At 35.6% G+C, this 10,346-nt stretch overlaps 1 protein-coding gene across 1 annotated transcript; it reads right to left on the reverse strand.

Annotated features, from left to right (window-relative positions):
• Nucleotides 1–638: 638 nt before the first annotated feature.
• On the reverse strand, nucleotides 639–10,118 carry LOC135681631 (mirror-image polydactyly gene 1 protein). The gene is made up of 10 exons (XM_089111685.1): nucleotides 10,000–10,118; nucleotides 6,121–6,325; nucleotides 5,599–5,704; nucleotides 4,523–4,649; nucleotides 3,787–3,856; nucleotides 3,307–3,480; nucleotides 2,584–2,685; nucleotides 1,965–2,059; nucleotides 1,484–1,714; nucleotides 639–1,294 (listed from the first exon to the last, which is right to left on the reverse strand). The coding sequence occupies exons 2-10, from the start codon at nucleotides 6,274–6,276 to the stop codon at nucleotides 1,228–1,230; spliced, it is 1,128 nt and encodes a 375-aa protein (XP_088967811.1). The 5' UTR covers nucleotides 6,277–6,325; nucleotides 10,000–10,118; the 3' UTR covers nucleotides 639–1,227.
• Nucleotides 10,119–10,346: the final 228 nt, after the last annotated feature.

The following is a 10,346-nucleotide window of genomic DNA, read 5'->3' on the forward strand; positions in this document are numbered from 1 at the left end:
ATTGGGTTCTAATCGAAAAGTAATCCGTAGTTGGGATTCTTGTCCAAACAGCCAGTGGACTAGTCCCCCCCCCCCACTTTTTCAGAAAGTTGGTCCTTGAGATTCTTGCAAACCTGATGAGAAAACTTCAGGAGGGGTGGGGTTATGATCGTTACAATTAAATGATATATTTTGGGAGACAGGGGGTGTTCCTTCCGGAAGAAAATGTTTCAAACAAGAAAAGGGCGTGGTCCCTGACACACTTTTTGCCCCCCCCCCCTATCCCAGGCTGGAGCCGAAACTGCAAATAGCGATATGCGAAGGGATTCTGTTCTTTTAAATTCTGATTCAAAACATCAAACAATGATTGGGTTCTAATCCAAAAGAAATTTGTAATTGGGTTCTGATCCAAACAGCGATCTGCAAAGGGATTCTATTCCATGAGATTCTGATCCAAAACACCAAACAGTAATTGGGTTCTAATCGAAAAGTAATCTGTAGTTGGGTGGGATTCTGATGGGATGGGTTTCTGATCCAAACACCGAACTGTAGTTAGATTCAAATCCAAAAACCAACATGTAATTGGTTTTTGATCAAAACATCTGCAACGTGTTTCTGATCCAAACAACAATCTGTTAATTTGTTCTGATCTCAAATTAAATGATAACCATTGAAAGATTGCAGAAAAACAGGATAAATGACAATAGGAGTGCACATGAGTGTAAAGTACAAAGGAGTGTAAACCCGGATTGGCAAATTCTAATCTCAACTGCAAAGTGAGAGTACATCTTGTACACACACTATGACCAATTGAGGAGTCAACACTGGCATCGTGGATCAGAAACGGTTAGAATACAACCAATTTCAATTCATACAACGGTTTATATGTGAATCATGAGTCTAAAATCCTAAGCGGATAACAGTAATTACAATACTGTGCGCTAAAGTTCGATTTAATAAAGAGCTAATTATCAATATCTAAACCATAAAAAACCACAGGGTGCTTCTATTTTGTAATCACAAGCTATCAGAATTGTTAAATACTAACATATACAAAGATCCTTTTATTTACAGTTATGAAACATAGAGTTTAAAAACTTCAAGCTCGAATCGACATACATTGATATACATCAGTCCCGTTCAGACAATTGTTCAGAGAGGGGTATTGTTCAGAGAGCAGTTTCGTTTAGATAGTCGCTTTTTCTAAATCTTTAACTTCTTTTGAAAAGTGAGTAGACATTATGAATATCACATTTGTTCTGTCACAGGATTCCCTGCAATTCTTTTGCGCAGTACAGCGACGAGACGTTCTAGCCTAAAATTAAAAAAGACAATGCCACTGAATGTAAAATGAACAAGAAAGAAAAACTTCCTAAGAAAACAGTCATGGAGTGGGTTAATTAACACTTAAAAATGTAAGCTACAGAATGGACCAATTTGGGTGTTTATCACAATATCTAACACACATCCAAAAGGCTACAACAGATGATTTCAAATGGCTTACTTATCAGCTCGTGTTTTCTCTTCTTTGAGTTGTGCCAAAGTGTCATGGAGCTGTGACGCCATAGCACTCTTTTCGCGGATGAGCGCGTTTGCCTTTGCCACAGCGTCCTCGTAGTTTCGCTGAGCCAGCTGTAGTTCGCCCTCGGTCGCTCTTAACTTTTCTTCGAAATTGTCCATTGTTGAGTTGAATTGGTCTCTTAAACCTTGTTCTTGCGATAACGACTTGTGTAAGCTGAATGGACAAAAGTAGGGCATACAGTGATTTAGTCAAACTGGGTAGGTAACAATGCAAGTTAATAGCACAAGTGTTCGTTTGAATTACAGCATTCAGTGGATCCCTTATATTGTCTTAAAGGTGTCATAACTAACCGTTTCATTGTGGATATTGCCGGTGAGGCTTTAAATAATACACTTTCAGCACTACGAGTTGGAATCGCCCTTTTCGTCTCAATATACTGTGTATTGACCTATTACACACCCACCTGTAGTACACTCTTAAATTTTCCAGTTCCTCTTTGAGTTGCCTTGCTCTGTTGTCCGCGTCTTCCTTTTCTCGCAGCACAGATTTCAATTGCGCCTAGAAGCAAACACGCTATCTGATAAAAACAAGCTATCTAATGATGCCGGGATATCTGAAATAATCTATCTGAAATTAATAAAGCCAAACAGTTGCCTGCTTGAGAGAAATTATCTGCAAATATCAGAAAAACAGCTCGCATGAAAAAGGCCTAGGGTGAAAATAAATTTTTATGTAGATAGATTCTAAAATTGCTAGATTAAACGGCGATCGGGCTCTTCCAATAATCCAAAACATGGCGCTATAAAAGGTGAAGGTATATTTCTGCAGCAATATTTCTGTATTTTCAAACTAGTGAAAGGACTGATTAACGAACGAAGTTATGATGATAGTAGAACAGTATTTGTGAAAAAATATAAAGAAAAAAGTATATCTGAAGTATAAACATATATATAGGTCTCGCATCACCTCAGATACGTTCAGTTTGACTGTTTTTATTGCAACATTAATTATATCACACTGTCACCTCAAAAAGCTGCAGTAATTTCCTTATGCTCAGTGTAAACTTTGGAGGCAGAAATTACCTGACAAGCTTTTAATCGAGTTCTTTCACTATTTCTCCTGTTTTCTTCATTTTCTGTCTTCTCTTTCTTGATTTTCTCAATTTCTTCTTCAAGTCGTTTCACCTGCAAAGCGAACCTGGGTTACAGTTTTACTAATTTCATGGCTGCATTTTTTTGCGCTACTCTAAAACAAACATAAATACTTTCGTAACATTAAGTAGTTTCAACTCATAAATGGAAATATCTTTTCAAAACATACGATGTTATGTAAAAATTAAAAAGAAAGATGAATTGTTATCAATAATCTATAAAGAGTCAGTGAAGTTAGCTTCAAGTCAATAAAATGAAAATCTAAGAAAATAGGTTGAAGTAATGAAAAGTCGGGAAAGAATTTTGACACTGGCAAAACTTTTGTCACTTTTCACCGGTTAAATTTTCGAATTAGTCACTTTCCCCGACTTGAATTTCAAGCATACAATAAAACTTAAATTCAAATATTTAGGTCAAAAATATTTTTTTTAAACCAACAGCTATAAGAAATACACAAATTTAGTATAAAGGGAAGCAACGTATAACTTTTTTGTCACTTGAGTCAAAGATTCAGTCGCTTTTCGCCAATTTTTAGATTGAACAGCTATTACAGGGTCAATACATGTACGCAGGCTTATTTTTGGCAACACTGCTACTTCAAGTAAGGCCAAGCCGTATGCATTTGCAAGTATGAAAAAATCTGCAATCGACAACCTGAGATCTTGCTTCATCTCTCTCTTTAATCAACCTCTGTTCATCATCAACATTTTTTCTTTTGTTTGGCATTCGCTGAACCTTTGCAAGTCGATCTGCTATGACCGAGCCATGCCGTTCAATAAGCCGCCCGTTGTCTGCAGATTCGACCTTTCGGAGAAGCTCATTGAAACTCTAAAATACAAAGACCGTGAATAAAAATGGTGCTATTAAGGAACAAAGTAAATTGTTGTCATGACCAGATGACCAGATGGTCTGGGTAACCATGAGAGGATAACCAGATGATTTGATTGCTGTATCATGCTTAACATTCTAGTAGGGTCATGTAAAGCGACACTTGAAATTGAGAATGAAACAAAAAAAAACCAAAAACGAAATAGTAAGTGGTAGATTACGTTGATTGTCCATAACGTCATAGCTTTGCAATACAAGGTTTATGTGATTACTGACCAATCTCAAGGTATTAATTCAATCGCGTACCATTTCATCGTAATTTAAGATGTCCATATCTTCATCGATTAACGATCCAGATTCTACACCAGAATCAAAACTATAAGAATGAGAAAGAAAATAGCAATTAACTTCACTGCCTGGGAGATGGACAGTCATATTCCGGATGTTGTTTCTTCTCCCGTATTCCTCAGTTCCCTATTTCATACTTTAGTTCATATTTCATATATTTCTTTTCACTCTAAAATGACATCAAACAGTCTCTGAATAATAAAATTTTTAAAAAGCTGTTCAAGGAATTGTAAAGGACGTGGAACTTATGCAGGGCGTATATAACACAGCTTTGTCTTGAATTGACCCTGTTATTTTGATTTTAAAACTCGCCTTTAATAAGCTATCATAGTTGTACACTTTTTTACCCATTGGACCTTTTATTAGAAACTTAAGTAATATTTTAAAATTTATTTTCATTTTAGTGGGCATCAATGAACTGTAATTTAGCTATTTCTCTATTTTAAAGAAATTGAAATGAAATGAAACGTTCTGGTTTTTTGTGGGAACCTTTAAATCTTCAATTCATTGACATGCTTTCAAAAACAAATAGCAACGTAATCCCTTTTCTTATCTCTAGATTTTATGACACCAGCTCAATAAACAATATCGCTGTTATAGAGTAAAACTGTCGCTGTTGTAAGAACAAAAAAGCAAAATTTTCAACAACTGAAACTCAAAAGGGTTGATAACTTTAAAGAAAGCAAGAACTCACCCTCTGTCTTTCTCCAATTTTTTAAGTCGCTCAACTGCTTCGTTTTTTTCGTCATTAGCCATTTTCAAGCGTGCTAGTATCGCCGCATCTCTTTCTTTTTGGGCAGCATATATTTTATCGACAAGAGCTGCAGATTACAAACAATTAAAACTAAGAAAAATTCTACATAAAGATACCCCTTAGCAGCGAGCGCTCTATTATGGTGACAAAATTGTTAACTAGTTAACTATCTACGTCTTACAAATTCAATCTTAGAACTGGAAGCATGACATAGGAGAAAAAGATGTGCATATTCAGGGAAAACATCATCTAAAATTAGCTGCTAGAGAACAGTACTTAAAAATCTCTTGACACGTCTGAAAAGCTAGTCAGATCCATGCTGCTACCGTTCGTCTGTTATGGAGGAGACTCATTGGAGGTGAGACGCATAATAATAAAATCAAACTGGCATAGATCATAGAAGTCATTTGAACTTTTTCAAGCTAGAAGGCTTTTTAAAGGAAACGTTAAAAATTTATCCAAATTTGAAAATTTTTAGATAACAAAGCAGCCATTCATATTCACACTTTTTTATAAAAGATTCATGCTTTTACGCAGGGCTCCACAAATGGGTGTACGGATGGGTGTACATTCGAAACTCCCGTGGTTGATTACATGTCCACACATATGCAGTTATTTCAACCTGCGTACAGCATCGTTCCTCTGAAAAATGATTTGAATCTGCTACATGATTTTCACAATAAATATACTTTAAACGCATCTCATTGCACACTTGAAAAGCATACTTCTTATTTTGATTGCATATGGCAACCCCTCTTCCACCTACCCTCCAATAAAGTATCGTGTATACTTTCGAAAATAGTCTGCGTTTGACAAAATTATATTGAGTAACATTATGATATGTAAAATAAACACCCAAGACTCCAATTTTCGCCCCTCAACAATGTCCCTCTCGCTACAGCCTTCCAATTTTCAATAGATATGTTTTCCCTACAATATTGTGGTTTGTATAAAAAGTTTGGATTGTACATTTTTGAGTTAAACAAAGCTAACGAAAAGGAGCAATTTGATCTCACCAGCTCCTCTGGCAGCAACCTTGGCTTCCATTTCCACTTGCATTTCCTCTTTACACCTGTGAGCTAATTCCAGGTCCGACTCAGCTTGAGCAAGCTTTTCTGTGAGCTGAAAGTCACAGATAAAAAACACAAATTCAAAACGGGAACCCTAGGAAAGCCCTAATATATTGTACATATTGATATTGACAGAAAATGTTGTTAGAATCAAGGGTATTGTTCAGAGGGCAATTCTTGTCACTTTGTGAACCACCTCACTGTAATATCATCACTTTAGCCTCAATGGCATTGACTGACTGCCAACTGCCATTAAAATAGAAAGGCTTTCTTCTGCTAGTTTATCACCAGCTAGAAATCTCTGTTGGTGATGCCCAGAAAGCTTGCAGCCTAGAAAACTACTTTAACAGTTTTGCTAAAATCACCTTAACTAAATTCGTTTTTTCCCCTTGCCAATTGTATGATTTTATTAAAACAACTTTTGACTACCAAAAAAGCTTAACCTTATTTTCATTAAGCCCAACTTACTGATCTGTTCAATGTTCTTGCTGCCTTTAACTCCTCAACTAAACTTGACATATTGACATCATTTAAGTCCAAATGACTGTCAAATAGTTGGGATGGGGACTTTGCAGGTGATATTGACCTGCTCAGCCTGTCTCTCATTGTTCCCATTCGGGACATGGTCACTGTTTGCGTCTTACAAAGAGCTGCTTGCTTTCTTAAACCAAGCCTACAAATGAGTAGAGAAAAAGAATTACTACAGAAAGTACAGTGCAAGTTGCAGGATGTGCAAGCAACTCAACCGAAAAATGTATGAAAAATAGCTGACATAAAAAATCTATCCATATCTAAAAAAGGTAAAGAAACTTAACTTCCTGGGAGTGACAAACCTCAAAGGAATGGCTTCCTGAATTCTGATTTTAAATCTTCACAGGCTGTCTATTTAGTATGTAATTATGCAACACAGAAAGAGTATGCACATTGCAACTTGGCTTACTCATAAAAATCTGTTTATTTCATTTAGAAAATGAAATGTGAAAAAGAAATAGGTCAAACACAATACCACAACTCCTTCCTCTCTGTCTGCATAAAGAATGCAGCATGTTCACATGTGAATGTGTTAATAATTTCATTAAGTGCTTAGTGTACATGTCAGGGTTCAAGCATGCAAGCCTGATTGATTTGGATAATACATACCTTTCTGTAACAAACAAACAACCCAACATGTATATCAATTTCATGCAACCTTACTGCTGTTAAGTAGTAAAAGTTGTGAAAAGTTGACAGTTGTAAAAAGTTGCTTTATTTAAGTTGACAGTTGTAAAAAGAAAGTTGAATTCAACACAATAATTAAGTGGGGAAAAGATCAAGAACTACAAGATATCAAGCAAGCTATATGGTTATTAAAGGCATTCCCAAACACAATGATGAAAGTAAATTGTACCAGAAATTTTTTTTTAAATATGAATCAAAAAGACACAAGCTACTGCTCAACTGAGAAGGTCCATAATAGAAGAATAAAAAAGATATGAACAGGCAAAGTTTATAAAGACTCAAGCTACACACCATAACTCTGTGTTGGCACCTTTTAGCAAAATCACATATCAAGTTCTGAAGACCATCCCATTTGATTTATTAGTTTGAAAACAACAATATTTGTGTGGCTCCTTGATAGGCTGTAGCTATTGTGACCAGTATCACCCTCACCCTAAGGTTTTTAGCAGCAGAATAATAAACAGCTCTCCTAGTAAATTCCAGGTGAGCTTTTCATGTATATATATATATAATATAAATAAGTGAAACATTGTTTTCAAGAAGGGCAACTTGCTTTTTTTCAAAAGGTTAAGAATGCAATCAGCATCTCCCCTCAATCATCTGAGGGTAGCCTAGAGGGGAGCAAGCGCTATGGCTCTCCTCAAATGACCAGGCCTGCAATATGGTTCTGATATATTGCTTTTTGTAATGAGCTTTGATGCTAATGTTAGGAGCCATGGAAATTTTCACAATGATAGAGAGAATCATTGGAATATAGAGAATACAAAATGTTAGATTTTAAAGATTAAATGTTAACGTAAACTTTTCTGTATTGGGATCAGATGAATTCAAACAGAAGTGTTTGTAAGAAATGCAGATGATATATTGAGAAGTGATTGTTACAGAGGCGAGGTAATTCGGTTCAATGATTGTTTGGAAATTTAATTAGGGTTACAAAGTGTAATGTTGGTAGATAAACCTTCAAGGGTGATCAGCCCCTTGAAAGGCACACATGAATTGGTTTTCTTTGGAAAAATTTATGCCCAATGATGAAAGACCCGGTATCGACAAATAAAATTGCTTCTTATTTCTAATTTGTCTATGGAAAATTTTGAGACCATGAGCAAACTACAGCTTTTGCAAGTGAAGCCTATATAGGACTAACCAACACACTATATCTAGTCACATTAAAGACAACCATGCTCTCAAATCTCTTGATACATGGAAACAGACTAAACAATTCAAGCTGCACAGACTAAAAGAAACTTTCATAATGGAAAATCTCATTATTATTAACTTCTATGTTGATGTAACAGTCTGGTCTACTTTCGTATTTTCTACATAAACAAATTGTCAATCTTTCTGCTTGACAGAATCTTTGAGAACTTCTATTCCTTTAAATTTTCTTTAAATTTATTACTTCAAGTCTATATTTAACTCGTTGCACACTTTTGACCCTCTGTGTGGTTGTAATAACATATCTTTCAGGGTGGATTCCATGTAAAGCTCACACCTGATATATGCCAATAAAGAATAGAAAAACAACAGGAAATCTTAATTTCATGCCAGATATCTCCAGCATAAACTACATGGATTCCACACTGGCATATCTTGTTCTTGAAAAAAATTCAAATAATAATAACAGACATTGATAGAAATTGGTATTTTATCTTAATCATCTTTTTCAAGCAATTATTCTTCTTTTTGACTGCTTGTTGGTAAACTGGTTAATGAGTTTACCTACATATAAATCTTGTACATTGCTGTCCAACTGTGGCTGACAGATGCAATTGAGAATGTATGTTTACAGAAGTTTATGGATGTTTACAGAAGAAATATATTTGGGAGGATCATCCAGTTTCAGGGGCATCATGGCCGGGGAGCAGAGGGGAGGCTGTGGCTCCCTCCGCTCTCAAAATTTGATGGATTTTCAGAAAAATCACTGTTTTGTCGGAAAATTCTCAAACTTGAGCTGTGGGTAATTCTCAAACTCTTGGCAACATAAATCACTTGGACTAAAGTACTTACCTTAAATTCCAGAGGAAATTCACTTTTGTAAAGAAAATACTGGATTTCCGAAAAACAAAATGACTTCTCAGGATTTACCAATTCCTACCACAGAATGATTTGCTATTCAGATTTTTTGTCAGTTAAAATCTGAAACTTAAAGGGCAAAAATTTGGTTATGGAAATTAGTCAAAATTGGTATAAATTATATCTTTATTTGATATTGAAGACCGGGACAGTACCAATTTTGTGTGTATCACCAGATTTTTGAAAATTTTGTCTCAGATTTGAAAATTTATGTAGTTATGCTGCGTAGGGTAAAACAAGGTAGAAGTCGATCAAAACCATTGATGCTACCAGTGGATATTCAATTTAAGAACAAGATTTTATCATTAAAATTTGCTTCAAATTTGCTTCAACGAATTTGAAGCATTAGATCATAAAAAATTTTTCCCTTGTTTTAAGTAACTTCAATCTACCCTTGTCCTAATACGGATGTCAGGGGCATTCACTGTAACTTATTAAGAAACAGAGACAAGATAAAAAGTGCATTTTAAATTTTTAAGTTATTAGTTTTTCTGCCCCACCCCCCCCCCCTTTACACTTACATGAAATGCTTCTATTTCGAATAAATCAAAGAAATTTTGTCGGAAAATTTTTCTTTCTGCCCCCCTCTAGAATTCATTCGCCACGACGCCCCTGTCCAGTTTTTACCAGATTTGACAATCTTCGTTATTATATGTGCTGGCTAAACCTAGAATAGGTAGCTTTGGAGGCGTTCTTATAAATAAACACTCGCAAGTGGCTTACCAACGTAGCTTGGTAACCGGCAGCGAACACAACCGAATCAAAATGTAGTAATGTCTCATCAGAATATTTTCAGTACAGCCAAAAAACTTTAAAGGGAGTTATTTCACAAGTTTCACATTCATTTCGCTCCGAGTATTTGCTTGAAAGTGGCAAAAAAGACCTCTTGTTGATAATAGGCTTGTGGATTAGACTTAGGCCAAATTTGATCAAATGATTGACCAACTGACATACTTGCAGATCATTCACGACACAAAAGGCAACAATCCAGTCTACCTAGAGGACTTCGACTGAATCATGTGTTAGGAGAACGAAATGAACAGTAAAGAGTTTAACCTGTTATGGTTACTCCGGTCTTTGCTTTATGCCCGTTTATCACAACACTGACGCCATCGACCATCTTGAAGTGAAGCACTGGATTCTAATCACGGTATGTCATCACTTAAACGAACCAATCAGAGTCAAGGATCCACCTTGTAGATTCTGGGCATCTAACTGACGGGCACATCTGGATGGGTAAGTTGGGGTCAAAAATCACCACCCCTATTTAATAAACTACTAATTCAGATGACAAACAATCAAAAGTATATATTAAGATACAGCACAAACTGGAATCTATTCAGCTAATAAAATAAATTTGATTTTTGAGATCATAAAGATGTTGAATTCATCAAAAGAGATTG

The sequence above is a fragment of the Rhopilema esculentum genome, chromosome 12 (genome assembly GCF_057945365.1).
Source record: "Rhopilema esculentum isolate cy_ngs chromosome 12, ASM5794536v1, whole genome shotgun sequence".
In the NCBI taxonomy this organism is placed as follows: domain Eukaryota; kingdom Metazoa; phylum Cnidaria; class Scyphozoa; order Rhizostomeae; family Rhizostomatidae; genus Rhopilema; species Rhopilema esculentum.

Coding starts and splice junctions, on each gene's coding strand:
- LOC135681631 (XM_089111685.1), bottom strand. CDS start 6,276: ATGTCCCGAATGGGAACAATGAGAGACAGGCTGAGCAGGTCAATATCA. Junction 2,686..3,306: donor GAGATGAAGCAAGATCTCAG/GTTGTCGATTGC, acceptor TTCGCTTTGCAG/GTGAAACGACTTGAAGAAGA. Junction 1,715..1,964: donor AATTTAAGAGTGTACTACAG/GTGGGTGTGTAA, acceptor TTGTCCATTCAG/CTTACACAAGTCGTTATCGC.